This window comes from Bison bison, unplaced genomic scaffold (assembly GCF_000754665.1).
Source record: "Bison bison bison isolate TAMUID 2011002044 unplaced genomic scaffold, Bison_UMD1.0 scf7180017864035, whole genome shotgun sequence".
Lineage (NCBI taxonomy): Eukaryota > Metazoa > Chordata > Mammalia > Artiodactyla > Bovidae > Bison > Bison bison.
In genome coordinates, this window is record NW_011494607.1 from 18987953 (window position 1) to 19003883 (window position 15931).

Here is a 15931-nt window from a genome sequence, read left to right on the forward strand (position 1 = left end):
TTGGCACAGTAATGTCTCTGCTCTTTAATATGCTGTCTAGGTTGGTCATAACTTTCTTTCCAAGGAACAAGCGTCTTTTAATTTCATGGCTGTAATCACCATCTGCAGTGATTTTGGAGCCCAGAAAAAAAAAGTCAGCCACTGTTTCCCCAACTATTTGCCATGAAGTGATGGGACCAGATACTAAACCCATATCAATCATATCATTTGCAAATACTTTCTCCCATTTAGTAGGTTATCTTTTTGCCTTGATGATAGTTTCCCTTGTTGTAAAAAAACTTTTAAGTTTAATTAGGTCCCATTTATTTATTTTCATCAGTGCTTCATTTTTGTGTAAAAAAAAAATTCCTCACTACACTTTTCTGAAATATTTATATACTTTTAAGGAAGTAAAAAGCATGTATTACTTTTATAATCATAAAAATATTAAAAACATTATACTTTTCCATTTTTAAAAAATGAACAGTATTATTTCTTAAAAGGATAAAAGAGGGGCTTTCCTGGTGGCTAAGTGGGAAAGAATCTACCTGCCAATGCAAGAGACATGGGTTCAATCCCTGATCTGGGAAAATCCCACATGGCCTGGAACGACTAAGCCTGAGGGCCATAACCTGTGCTCTAGAGCCAGGGAATTGCAGCTACGGAGCCCCCATGCCACAACTACTGAGGCCCGCATGCCCTAGAGCCCGTGCTGAGAAGCCACCACAGGGAGAAGCCTGCACAGCACTAGAGAGTAGCCCCTGCTCACCACGACTAGAGAAAAACCCATGCAGCAGTGAAGACCCAGTGCAGCCAAAAATGAATAAATAAAGTAAGTGGGAAAAAAAAAGGATAAAAGAGGCATAAACCCACATCTCAATTTTTTTCCCAGATAAAATGGCAAGAAAGCCGTAAATCACTTACTTCTGTTAACAATCCACCACCACAACCAACATCAAGAATCTTCATCCCAGACAAAGGTTTTCCTGGCTGGTGAGTAGCAACTGTTCTTAAAAGATTATCTCTTTAAAAAAATTCAAAATACATAAAAAAAGATTATTAATTTTATCCATAAAGTCTTAAAAGTGTATAATTTTCAAAGAAATATTAAACTGTTTTTAATCTATTTAAGACTATTGATTTGGGGGGTAAAAAATCTTTTATTTTCAGCATAAAATGATATTATGCTTAATTTATAAAACATTTTTAGTAATCAAAAGCAGGAGGTTTAGAGTAAAGCTCTTGAAATAATCTAGTAATAATTATGACTCAATTATTACTTTAGTAATAATCTAAAGAAAACCTTTTAAAACAATCTCATTTAGATTAACCTAATTTTATTCACTTGAGATATCATGTCACCTAAGACATTTATTAGCTACACTGTTAGTATTTGCTAGATTCATTTCATATTAGCAACAAATAGGCTATTTTTACAGGGCTGAGAAGCAGCAGATTGGAGATAGGTATTTTCAGAATTTGTCTATATTCCCTTCTAAATTGAGTCTCCTTTAATCTTCTAAGTTAGTGGTGTTTTTATGATCACATAAACAGGCATCCAAATCAAGTAAACTTAATTCTAAGATAATCATAATAATACTTTCCCATATACACAAATGTAAGCATACACATATATACACCCATACACACACACAGATACATGTAGCCAAAATATCACAAACTAAACTTTTAAGTTGGACTACTAATTACACTTGGAATTCTAATTATACTTATAGTTGGAATTCTAATTATACTTGTATTAAAATAAATATTTTATGTAATAAGGACATCTTAGGATATCTTTTATTGCTATTCAAATTAGTTGATTTCTAAGAAAAACCTACATAGTGGTTAAGGAGATAACTCCGGAATGTTAGAAAAGAAAGGACCCATTTCAAATGAAGTCCAATCTATTCTTCACACATTGGACAAAATGACTTCTTTACATCATAATTCAAATCATACTGCTCCCTTTCAATGGTTTTAATTATGATTAGAACAAAATATACACTTCTAACCATAATTCGGACTGCCCTGGATGGTCTTATTTAGTGTGATGTCTTCACTAAGAGAGTCACAGTGGTTGGAATAGAGTGGTTCTCAAGCTAAGTGTGCATCAGAATCATCTGGAAAGTTTCCTAAAACACAGACTGCTGCCGCTGCTAAGTCACCTCAGTCATGTCCGACTCTGTGCGACCCCACAGACAGCAGCCCACCAGGCTGCCCCGTCCCTAGGATTCTCTAGGCAAGAATACTGGAGTGGGTTGCCATTTCCTTTTCCAATGCATGAAAATGAAAAGTCAAAGTGAAGTCGCTCAGTTGTGTCCTACTCTTAGCGACCCCATGGACTGCAGCCCACCAGGCTCCTCCGTCCATGGGATTTTCCAGGCAAGAGTACTGGAGTGGGGTGCCATTGCCTTCTCCAAAAACACAGACTGCTGACCCCCAAAGCAGTAGGTCCCTCATGAGACCTGAGAATTTTGTATTTCTAACAAAATCACAGGTGATACTGATGTTGCTAGTCCAGGGCTAATCTTGAGAACCACTGATTGAGCTTAACAGAATGACATTTCTGCTTTTCTCTGCCTTAGTGTTCCTGGATCCGCTAATTCAGTGGTAGCAAAAACACGCCAGTAGTTTCCTTCTTGCTGCACTAATATCAACCAGCAAAACCAGTCAGGAAGTTCCTTAAGGGCAGTCTGATCTGATATTCTGGGTCGATCACAGAGCTTTGCCCTATCGGCTACTGAAAAATGTTTAATGAATGAATAAAGACATGGACAGAAGAACGAATAAGCAATTTTGTGATAGGTGGGTTCTGATGAACCCTTGCCCTAGCAAACTCTAAGTTCCTGAAATACATGAACTATGTTTTGAATGATGAATACCTCAGCAGCTCTTATACTCTTACAGAGTCTAGACCCCAAGCTCTGTACAAGGTTAAGTTCTCAAAAAATTTGTTGAATTGAACTTTCTAAGTAGCATTCCTTTTATCAAACTTCCTAAATGTCAAAGATGCTATAAAATGACCTTGATGCCATAGGATCATAATTCCTTTTCATATGGATTTAATTCTAATTAATTTGATAATAACCAAAAATACTTCTAGTTCATTTATGAAAGTAGTCTAGAATTTAAGTGGTGTTATAAAAAAAATTAATAGTTTTGAATAATGGACACTGAAGAGAATCCTCCTAATTTCCAAAGCAAACGTAAAATGCAATGTTCTTTGAACCTAGGCATAAACCAAGAGACAAATGAACTTGAAAGAAAATGAATTATTGAAAAGAGCTGTATTTTAAAAGGCCTAGAATTTCTGGGTTGTTACCTAATGAACGGCACCCTCAGGTCATTCATAGAATGAAGAGGTGCATATACTCCTTGCTCGTCCCACCACCTGTGAGCCAGGGCCAGGAAGGTCTTCACCTCATTCCTGTCTACAGTGGTCCGTGAAGTACTGTACGGTCTTGTCCAAGGGAGCCTAAGAGGTCATTAAGAAGAGCCAGGCAAAAATTACCATTTAAAAAGATGCAGCATGGGATATATTAAGTAGAAAGATACTCTAATTTATAATTTATTAGATTCTAAACACATATATTGTTCATTTTCTGATATTTCAAAACAAGTTTTCTTATAATTACAGTGCATATATATATATATATATATAAAACAAATTAATTTGCTTTCAAAGTAAGTTACAACAAAAATGAAACTTTATAAAACTTGGACTTTTGGGGCACATAATAGTAGCAGCTGTAGTAGTGGAGTAGTAGTAGTAACTATTTACTGATCACAGTTTCTGAAACATAGTGGGTGCTCAGGAAACATCTGTCAAATAAATAATCTGAAGGGGAAGGGCTAGAAGAATATACAGTTCACCTAAATTTTTTTTAAATCAAATGGGATCAAATAGGGACTAAATAGGGATCACACAGACACTACACCAGGTCCCATATCAAAGCACATGATAGAAAAATCCCCCAGAGGTTCTTGGGTAACAGAATAGGTTGTTAGGTTAGCATTGGTAATGACATTTAAATTTGTACTTTGTTTTTCTTAGCTACACAGAGTACATTCTATACTGATTACTCACTATCCTTTTAAGAATTAAATGTCACTTTTCTTTAACATTATCTTATGAATATTACCCTCTTTTTCATGCTTCATGCAAAGCCTGGGTAGTGAAGGATTAACTTACAATAGAGAATAGCAGGTGGTTGCTCAGTTGATCAAGAATGATTTTACAGACATCCAATCTCAAAGGAACTCATTCATTTATGAGAAGTAGAAGCATGCATTTGGAAAACAGAGCTCATATCTTAACTCTAAGCAATATTTTTCACAAGGTTAGAAACTGGTTTATAATATGTGAATACATGAAGATATTACTTTGATTCAATCTTACTATCTAGAATGTATACTTAACCACTATATATTTATGTTGCACCCAAAACATTTATGATTTAAGCACTGTTATTTGTGTCTTGTCATAAGGATATTACGAGGAAGTAAAAGTAGTTCTCCAAGTAATATAGTCTTAAATTAAAAATGAAAGCTATCACTGAATATGGATGAAAAGTGAGCACTGGATTTATACTATATCCAAATTTTCTGCGGGTTTGAAATTTTTCAAATTTAAAATTTGTTGGAAAAATAAGAATATTTAAATAAACAAAAGCTACCTTAAGGCCTTTCCTGGTGGCTCAGATGGTAAAGAATCCACCTGCAACGCGGGAGACCTGGGTTCGATCCCTGGGTTGGGAAGATCCCTTGGAGAAGGACGTGACAACCCACTCCAGTATTCTTGCCTGGAGAATCCCACGGACGGAGGAGCCTGGTGGGCTAAGTCCATAGGGTTGCAAAGGGTTGGACACCTCTGAGTGACTAAGCATCTTAATCAACCTTAATCAAACCACATGAGCTATACTGATAGTTTATTAAACACAATCAATACAAAATAATTATTATACATAATTGTGTAAATATTTGCCACAGTAATGAATAAACTTACCTATAACTTTTCATCCAATTCAGGCAGGCAAAAGTTATGCTATAGGATTTGAACCACATGATTCTGTTTTCATTGAAAACCCATGGTTTGATTTGTAGAATCCAACTGAGCTGATTCTTTGGATAAACTGAAAAAAGAAAACTATATGTCATTGTACAGTGTGAATCCCTGATATGTGTGTAACTGAAGAAACTATTTTATATGGTAATCTTGTATTACAATTGACAAACAAAAGGGGTTTTTTCTTAATTTTGTATTTTATTCTAAATTATATAAAAAAAAATCTTGCAGTCTGCTATCTAACTCTAATCAGACATTCCTGAAATTATAATTAGCAAAAATAAGTAATGCCTGTGTTAAAGTTTTTCATGCATTTGCTTTTATATCCACATAATGCTGTAAAAAATTATTAAAAATTACATTCAAATTAAAACTACATTACCTTTTAAGCTAGAGTAATATTAATTTTGAGATTATTTATCAAAACTAGTTCAAATTATCTCACTTTCATGTTAGCTACATGAAATTGATTTATACATATGCTCAATACTCTTTACAGAGGAAAAAAATGTGCACATATATATAATGTATACATATGTATATATAGTCGCTCAGTCATGTCCAACTCTTTGCAACCCCGTGGATTGTGGCCCACCAGGCTCCTCCGTCCATGGGATTCTCCAGGCAAGAATACTGGAGTGGTTTGCCATTTCCTTCTCCAGGGGATCTTCCTGACCCAGGGATCGAACCCAGGTCTCCTGCATTGCAGGCAGACTCTTTAACCTCTGAGCCACCAGGGAAGCCCCAATATTAATTTTGAGATTATTTATCAAAACTAATTCAAATTCTCTCACTTTCACATTAGCTACATGAAATTGATTTATACATATGCTCAATACTCTTTACAGAGGAAAAAAATGTGCATATATACATATAATGTATACATATTATATATATAATATATACATAATGTATAATGTGTATATATATATCTGAAAATAAATAGTTATCCAGTTTACAAGTTCCAATTTACACAAGAGCCTACTTCATGAATTACTCTGCAGCAAAACATTCAGTTGTTCAATAAACATTTAAACAAAATAGACCTTAGAGCAAAGAAAACTACTAGGACATTACAAATTTAACAAAAAAAGTCAATGGTTTCTACACATTAACAATGAACAACTGGAAAGCACAATTCAAAATGTTCTTTCATTTAAAATCAGTCCAAAAAAGAATACTTCCATTGCTGTATAAATCCAGCAAAACATGTTCAGAGGTCTGTAACCAAAGATAACCTAATAAATGATGAAACATACGATGTTCATGGAGTGGAAGATTCAACATAAATCCTCCCCAAATTCATCTATATGTTCAACACAATTTCTATCATAATTCCAACAGTCTTTTTTTGGTACTTATAAACAAGCTGATTCTAAAATTTATATAAAAAGGCAAAAGAGACAGAATAACTAAAACAATATTGGAAAAGGTGAATAAAATTGCAAGAATCAAATACCTAATTTTAGGACTTATCATAGAGCTACAGTAACCAAGGAAGTGAGGTATTGGAGGAGACACAGACTCAAATATCAGTGCAAGAAAAGAATGTCCAAAGACAGACCCACCCCCCAAAAAAAGTTTACCCAACTGATTTTTTTACAACAGTGCAAAAGCAGTATAAGGAGGAAGAATGGTCTTTTCAATAAATGATGTTGAAACAATTAGATTTCCTCAACAAAAAAGAAAATTTTGACCTAAATCTCACATCTTACACAAACCTGAACTCAAAATGATATAAATGCAAAATTATAAAACTTTTAAGATCTTCATGACTTAGAGTTACACACAGAGTTCTCATATCTCACACCAAAATCACAATCCATAAAAGAAAATATTGATTAAATTGGATTTAAGCAAAATTCAAAACTTATGCTCTGCAAAACACCTTGTTAAGAAAAAGAAAAGTCAAGTCAACAGAATGGGAGAAAATATTTGCAAAACATATATCTCATAAAGAACTGGTATCTGGAATATATACTCTAAACTCAACAGTAAACAGTAAAATGCAACAAAAACAACAAACACAAATCTCCCACAGAAAAAACAAAACACAATAAGCAATACAGTTAAAAAATGGGTGTGGGTATTATAAAATGGGTATAAAAAGACATTTCATTAAAGAGGATCAGTCAGTTAGTTCAGTAGCTCAGTCATGTCCAACTCTTTGTGACCCCATGGACTGCAGCACACCAGGCCTCCCTGTACATCACCAACTCCCAGAGTTTACTCAAACTCATGTCCATTGAGTCCGTGATGCCATCCAACCATCTCATCCTGTGTCGTCCCCTTCTCCTCCTGCCCTCAGTCTTTCCCAGCATCAGGGTCTTTTCAAATGAGTCAGCTCTCCGCATCAGGTGGCCAAAGTATTGGAGTTTCAGCTTTAACATCAGTCCCTCCAATGAACACCCAGGACTGATCTCCTTTAGGATGGACTGGCTGGATCTCCTTGCAGTCCAAGGGACTCTCAAGAGTCTTCTCCAACACCACAGTTCAAAAGCATCAATTCTTCTATGCTTAGAAGAGGATATACAGATGCAAATAAGCACATAAAGAGATATTAAGTATCAATAGCCATTAGAAGAATACAAATGAAAGCCACTACATACCTCTCAAATTGGCTAAAATTTAACCATCCTTGATATGACCAGGTGTGGACAAAGATATGAAAAACTGGATCTCTTATATATTGCTAGTAGGAATGTAAAATGGTACAGACACCATGAAAAGGAGTTTAGCAGTTTTCAATAAAGTTAAACATATTTATCTTGCAGCTTAGCAATTGCATTCCTGCGCATTTATCCCAGAGAAGTAAAAATTTAATCCACACAAAAACCTGTACATCAATTTTCATAGCAACTTAATCCATGCTGCTGCTGCTGCTAAGTCACTTCAGTCGTGTCCGACTCTTGGCGACCCCATGGACTGCAGCCTACCAGGCTCCTCCGTCCATGAGATTTTCCAGGCAGGAGTACTGGAGTGGGGTGCCATTGCCTTCTCCAAACTTAATCCATAACAGCCCCAAACTGGAAACAATCAAAATATCATATAGTAGGTGAATGGTTAAACAAACTGTGGCATATTCATATCATGAAATACTACTAAGAAATCAAGAGGAGTTAACTATAGATATATGCAGAAAGTTGGATGGATTTCAAGGGTATTTATGCTGAGTACAGAACAATTTTTTCCAAATGCATATATTGTATGATTCCATTCATATAAAACTCTTGAAATGGCTAAATTATAATGGAAATAATATAATGTAACAGAAAACAGATCAAGGTTTAAGGCTGCTGGTAGGATCTGACTATAATGTAGCAGTACCAGGACTTTTGTTGTGATTATGGGACAGTTCCAAATCCTGATTGTGGTGATTATTACACAAATCTCTATGCGTAGTGACACAAACACACACAGACCCAAGGAGCACATGTTAAGGTGGTGAAATCCAAATAAGGACTGTAGTTTAGTTAATGGTATCATACCAATGTCAATTTCCTGGCTCTGACAACGTATTGTATTGGCCAAAAAGTTCATTTGGATTTTTCCATACAATGTAGTAGAAGTCCTAACAAACTTTTTTTGCCAGCCCAATAATATGGTTGTGTAAGATGTTATCACTGAGGAAATGGGTGAAGGGCATACGGAAATTCTCTGTATTATTTTTGTAACTTCTTATGAGTCTAATTATTTCAAAATAAAATTTAATTAAAAAGCTACAAAATGACTCTCCTACTCCTGACTATATATCTATCCAATTTTCCTCTCCAGAGGCAACCAATGTTACTAGATTTGCTTGTAAGCATCCAGATATTCTATACATAGTTTATCTTTGTATATCCACTTCTCTCCTTTTATACAAAATACTGTAGCACAGTATACTCATTCTTCTGTACCTTGCTCTTTTCAGGTACTGATGTATCTTGAAGATTTTTTATACAATAGCGTATAAGAACTTCCTTTTTTTAGAGTTACACAGTAATCCACTGTATGGCTATATTTCATCATGTATTTAAGCAGTGCTCTACTAATGGATGTTTGTTTAGGCTATTTCTAATTTTGTGCTACTCCAAAAACATAAGATTGAATTACACAGGTAACTTCATACATTTTTGAGACTACCTGCATATAAAACCCCAAGAATTGTTGTGTCAACTGGCATGTGTATTTATAAATTTGTAATTTCCTTCACAGATGTTGAACCAATGCAATTGCATGGGTAATATGAGATACTAGGGATGGTTTTCCCACACTGATTATATGTTGATAGCCACCTATGCAATGTATTATCAAACTTTTTTATCTCTGCTAATCCAATAGGTGAAAATGGTATCTCAGTAGAGTTTCATTTTATCATGAGTGAAGTTAAGTGTCTTTTTTTTAAGTTTAATGGTGCTACAGGCAAAGGGTTAGTCACTTAGTTGTGCTGGCTCTATAGCTTGCCATGTTCCTCTGTCCATAGCATTCTCCAGGTAAGAATACTGGTGTGGGTTGCCATTCCCTTCTCCAGGAGATCTCCCCGACGCAGGGATTGAACCTGGGTCTTCTACATTGCAGGTAGATTCTTTACCATCTGAGCCACCAGGGAAGCCCCCAGTAGTGCTACAGGCTGAATAGCCCCTCCAAATACATATGTTGAAATCCTGACCCCCAAGGTGATGGTATTAGGTGGTGGTCTTTGGGCAGGATTAGGTCTTAAGGATGGAACTTTCATGACTAGATTTAGTGCCCTTATATAAAAAGACTGCAAAGAGTAAAAAGGATCTACCTATGAACCAGGGGTGTGAGCACTCACCAGACACCAAACTTTGGACTCTGCCGTCCCCAGGGCTGTGAAAAATAATATTGTTGTTTATAAGTCGCCTAGTTTGTGGTATTTTGTTGTAGTAGTGGAACTAAGACAAATGGTTATTTATATTTCATGTCTTGCCTTTTCATAGTCTCGAACATTCTTCTCCTGAGATTTTTATGTTTTTCAAATTTTGTCTTATAGGACTTTACAGTCTGGCCCAAATTAACTTCAATGTTCTAAAAAAAAAAGTGTGTTTCTAGGCTTTTGCTCATGTTATTCTCTCTTCCATCATTGCTAGCTGTATTACTTTTTAAGACCCAGGTCAACTATCAACTCCTTTATTTCTTTAGGTAGGTAAATGAGCTATTAGAGAATTAAGTGGAACTTTCCTGATGGTCCAGAGGTTAAGACTTTGCCTTCCAATGTAGGGGGCATGGGTTCAATCCCTGGTTGGGGAAGGAATGCCAAAAAATCAAAATGTTAAAAAAAAAAAAAAAGCAGCAGCAACATTGTAACAAATTCAATAAAGACTTTAAAAGTGGTCCACATCACAAAAATATTTTTAAAAAAGAAGAGAATTATGTAAACTGTGATACATAGATAAGAATTTCCAGTTGACCCTTGAACAACTTGGGGGTTATGGGTGCCAAGGCATGCACGCAGTCAAAAACCCAGGTGTAACTTTGTTGACAGCCTTCTGTATCTGCCATCCTACATGCCTGAATTTAACCAACCTCAGACAGTGTGGTAACTGGAGTACATATTTATTGGAAAAAAAATCTGCATTTAAGAAAACTGGTGCAATTCAAACTTGTATTGTTCAAGGGTCAACTGTATAAGGTATTATCATGAAACTGAGCCTCAAAGACTTTAATGTAGTCCTTGCTCTCTAGCCAGTGATGACCCCTATCTCCCTCTCACCCCATCTCATTTCTAGATAATTAGGCCTTCAGTCATCAGTATGGCCAGAATTCTTAACAGCCTTAAAAATCGCTTAGCCATAACTGAGAGAAACTAATCAAGTTTGTATTAACAGATGCTAACAATTCCTTCTTTTAAAAAAAGAGTTATTTGGCTGTGCTGAGTCTTAATCATGGCATGAGTAATCTTTAGTTGCAGCCTGCAGGATCTAGTTCCTTGACCAGGGATCAAACCCAGGCCCCCTGCACTAGGAGCTTGGAGTCTTGGCCATTGGACCACCAGGGAAGTCCCATATCAATTCCTTCTTTATCTTGAAACTGTGACATTCTGGTATTTGAAATTTCAAAGGAATAGGGAAATTTTTATTTTATTTATTCAAAAAGTCATTTATCAGCACTTCTCGGGTACTTAACTAACAGTGCAGAAGCCCTTTACCTGCCAATGCTGTAGTTCCAGCATTCGTCACTGTCTAGATTACTCTTAGGCCTCCCTGAGCCTCCACTCCACTTTCTACACAGATGCCAAGTGTTATTTCTTAAAAACAAGTCTGATTATGTTATTCCTTTAGTAATTTCCCACTTCTTCAAGATAAAGTCAATCCCAGGAGGTGTGTGTGGTCTTTCATGTACTTGTCATGACCTACAATGTCTCCTGTCTTATCCCTGGCCATTCTCTGCCCTCACTTGTAGCCCTTTATCCACACCATACTTCTCAAGCAACACCTTGCAGTTTCTGAGAAACCTCCTCACAGATAGTCAAGCTGGTCTTCTGGCCACTCCAACTCCTACAACTGGACAACTTTAAGACAGCTTCTTAAATACCTCGTTTAAGAAGTTTCCCTGACCCCAAATATCTATTTCTTTTATGTCCAATCCCCAAAATTGGAAATGTTTACACTGTATGTTTTCTAAATTTCTGATTATAAAAGACATACTTACTGAAAAATTACAAAAAGTATATAAAGAATGATAAAATCATAGATCACCAACTCCACTTCACATAATCACTGCTAAAATTTTAATATATCTCTATTCTTGCTGTATATCTCCAAGTTCATAATACAAGCTGATTTGTAGTTGTTTTTTTTTTTACTGTTTTTAAAATTGACATGTAGTTAATTTACCATATTGTCTTCGTTTCAGGTGTACAGACAGTGACTCAGATGTATGTATATATACACACATATGAACATATACACATTCTTTTACAGATTCTTTTCCATTATAGGTTATTACAAGATACTGAATATAGTTCTCTGTGGTATATAGTAGGTTCCTATTGTTTTTCTATTTTTTATATATATATAAAACATATATTAGTGTGTATATGTTAATTCCAAACTCATTACTGATTCCCTCCTACCCCACTCCTGCTATCCCTTTTGGTAACTGTAAGTTTGTTTTCTATGTCTGTGAGTCTATTTCTGTATTGTAAATAAGTTTCATTTATATAATTTTTCAGATTCCACATATAAATAGTATCATGTGATGTTTGTCTTTCTCTGTCTGACTTACTTCACTGTTTGACAATCTCTAGGTCCATCTATGTTTCTGCAAATGGCATTATTTTTTTAAAGGCTGAATAACACTGCATTGTGTATATATACCACATCTTTTTCTGTTCATCTGTCAAAGGACACTTAGTCTGTTTCCACATCTTAGCTATTGAAACAGTGCTGCTATGAAAAATAGGGTGCATGTTTCTTTTCAGATCAAGTTTTTCTCCATATAAATGCCCAGAAGTGGAATTGCAGGGTCCTTGTTGCTCTTTGAACACAACAGACATGCCTCCACCTCAGGGTCTTTACAACTGCTGCTGTCGCATATCTTTTCCAGGTTATCAACACACCTCACTCCTTCATCTCGTCCACGTTCAAGTACATCATTTCATCCCTGATCATCCTGCTGACACTGAAACCCCTCAACCCATATGCAAGATCATATGGAACAACAGACTGGTTCCAAATAGGAAAAGGAGTACGTCAAGGCTGTATATTGTCACCCTGTTTATTTAACTTATATGCAGAGTACATCATGAGAAACGCTGGGCTGGAATAAGCACAAGCTGGAATCAAGATTGCTGGGAGAAATATTAATAACCTCAGATATGCAGATGACACCACCCTTAGGGCAGAAAGTGAAGAACTAAAGAGCCTCTTGATGAAAGTGAAAGAGGAGAGTGAAAAAGTTGGCTTAAAGCTCAACATTCAGAAAACTAAGATCATGGCATCCAGTCCCATGACTTCATGGCAGATAGATGAGGAAACAGTGGAAACAGTGGCTGATCTTATTTTTTAGGGTCCCAAAATCACTGCAGATAGTGACTGCAGCCATGAAATTAAAAGACGCTTACTCCTTGGAAGGAAAGTTATGACCAACCTAGATAGCATATTAAAAAGCAGAGACATTACTTTGCCAACAAAGGTCTGTCTAGTCAAGGTTATGGTTTTTCCAGTGGTCATGTATGGATGTGATAGTTGGACTATAAAAAAAGCTGAGCACTGAAGAATTGTTGCTTTTGAACTGTGGTGTTGTTTAGAGTCCCTTGGACTGCAAGATCCAACCAGTCCATCCTAAAGAAAATCAGTCCTGAATATTGATTGGAAGGACTGATGCTGAAGCTGAAACTCCAACACTTTGTCCACCTGATGTGAAGAGCTGATTCACTGGAAAAGACCCTGATGCTGGGAAAGATGGAGGGCAGGAGAAGGGGACGACAGAGGATGAGATGGTTGGATGGCATCACCAACTCAATGGACATGAGTTTGGGTGAACTCCAGGAGTTGGTGATGGACAGGGAGGCGGGGTGTGCTGTGGTTCATGGGGTCGGGAAGAGTCGCACACAACTGAGCGATAGAACTGAACTGAATAATTAGCAATACTGAGCTTTTCATATGGTGGGTCACCCAAATGTCTTCCTCAGAGAAACATCTATTTAGGTCTTCACCTTTTTAACACTACATTTAATCATTTACCACGTGGCTTCACTTTGATTTAAACTATGATTTTTATTCAGGCAGCATTACTTTTCACTGTATTGACAGTAACACCTTTTTTTTTTTTTTTTTAACTGCTTGGCTCACAGCTTGTGGAATTTCAGTCCTCTACCAGGGATTGAACCCTGTCCACGGCAGTGAAACACTGGGATCCTAATCACTAGGCCACCAGAGAACTTCCACAACTTCTCAATTCTGCTGGAGGCCTTTAAGTTTCCCAGTTTTTGTTCTTTATAACCTGATCTTAGCTCCAACTAACATTTTATTAAAATGACCTTTAGCTATCACTTCTTTAAAATTCAGTGCCTCACATAGGCTATTTGTTAAATGAGTTTCATGCAAAGGATGAACTTAACCTTCTGGTTAATACTGGGAGTTAAATAATCAAACTGTCTTCTACAAGCATCAGGTTCAGTGAGTTATTTTTTTAATCTTATTTTCGCAGTTTGTTGAATTAACCTATTCATCAAAAAACAGAATAGCTGCCTTATACTCTGGGAAAAAGGGGGGAGGGGCAAGATATGTGCAAATAAAACACAAATACAAGACGATCAATAACTATAACACAGTTGGTGTCCTTTCCCGCTGAGGCAAAAGAAAAAAGCCAAAGACCCTGCGACTCCAGCAACACAGTTGTCGCCGGCTACTAGGGAAGGAGCTCAAATAAGACAAAGGTCACTGAATATACGGCGGCAGACCGCGTGGCCTTCGCTCGCCTCCGCCAGGACCACTAGTCTTCAGCTACTTTTCCCAGCCTCTGGGAAAGGGAGGGTAAGAGCCTAGGCCGGGCGTTCAACACACAAGAAGGACTACCACCGAAGACACAGATTTTTGGCGCAACCCGTGCGGAACCCAGCGGGCCGTCCTCTACCGCGTCTGCGCAGAACAATCTGTCCGCTCCAAGGGCTTCGTGAGCGCGAAACACACACAAACATACACACACTCACCCGCCGACGTAGTTAAGCGAGAAGAGTCAACCTGTGTGCTCTGGAATCCCGATCGAAGTCCTCCTAAAAATCGACTCCCGGAGGAGCTTAGCTTGCTTCCTCCCCACATCACGACAGAACGGATCCGCCTCTCTTCCGGTCCCTCCCACAAAAGATCCTCAACAGAAAGGTTCCGAGAGGCATCTTAGTCATGGTCACTGTGGTGGATATTATAGATGTGTGGCTGTAATTAGTGTTCACGTTCAATGTCAAACTAGGCTTTCAGTTAGACTATAGAACGCTTGCATTCTCATGTTTCACTATGCCTAATCCTATATGACCTCTCAAAGCAGCCATCAGACCACCTTCAAGCAGCCACTTAGAGCTGCATGAGCTAGCTTTTATTCCTGTATAGCTCTAATTATTTCATACTTAACAGATGTCTCCCAAGGACATTTATACTCCTATCTAGAAGACACTGACCCTAAGAGAATCACAAAAGGTCCGAAGCATTTCTTTCTTAAGGGGAATATTGTTCCCCCTTTCAAGGCACTCAAATGTCAGAGGGCCCGAAATCTAAATTGAAAATTTTATTTTCCGTGAGTGACCTGATAATATTCCAGACAGGGCACACAGTATGTAGCAGGGAACGGTTAAGTCACTCAGGCTAGGCAACTTCACTTAAGAATTAGAACAGGCAATCATTTACATTTTACTTCTGTGTAACAGCCTTTCCTCGGAGGAGGCAATGGCACCCCACTCCAGTACTCTTGCCTGGAAAATCCCATGGATGGAGGAGCCTGGTGGGCTGCAGTCCATGGGGTCGCTAAGAGTCGGACACGACTGAGCGACTTCACTTTCACTTTCATGCATTGGAAAAGGAAATGACAACCCACTCCAGTGTTCTTGCCTGGAGAATCCCAGGGACGGGGGACCCTGGTGGGCTGCTGTCTATGGGGTCGCAGAGAGTCGGACACGACTGAAGCGACTTAGCAGCAGCAGCAACAGCCTTTCCTTGGGTAAGAACAATGCTAAATTTCCAACATTAAAGGCAAAAAAAAAAAATCACTGCACATTTTTTACCGACAGAGTCAGATTGGTGAATTAGTGAAATCTACTGCTCAGTAATGGCCTTTTCCTTATGGCTTCTTAGTAAAATATTGACTACCTCCTAAGTGGTCGCAAATTTATCAGTTGTCTTCAGAGCTCCCTTCTCAATCTCTCTCCCAACTGAAGGCAGAAAG

At 37.4% G+C, this 15931-nt stretch overlaps 1 protein-coding gene across 1 annotated transcript in view; it reads right to left on the bottom strand.

The window, feature by feature from the left end:
* Positions 1–15463, bottom strand: part of COQ3 (coenzyme Q3 methyltransferase) — a 24596-nt gene extending 9133 nt beyond the window's left edge. Inside the window, exons 1-4 of the mRNA XM_010834736.1 lie at positions 14709–15463; positions 4991–5117; positions 3308–3460; positions 904–1003 (exon numbers count right to left, since the gene is read on the bottom strand). Of these exons, the coding sequence (XP_010833038.1) occupies positions 904–1003; positions 3308–3460; positions 4991–5117; positions 14709–14817 (489 nt within the window). The 5' untranslated portion in view covers positions 14818–15463. The remainder of the gene's footprint in view (positions 1–903; positions 1004–3307; positions 3461–4990; positions 5118–14708) is intronic.
* Between the last annotated feature and the right edge of the window lie 468 nt (positions 15464–15931).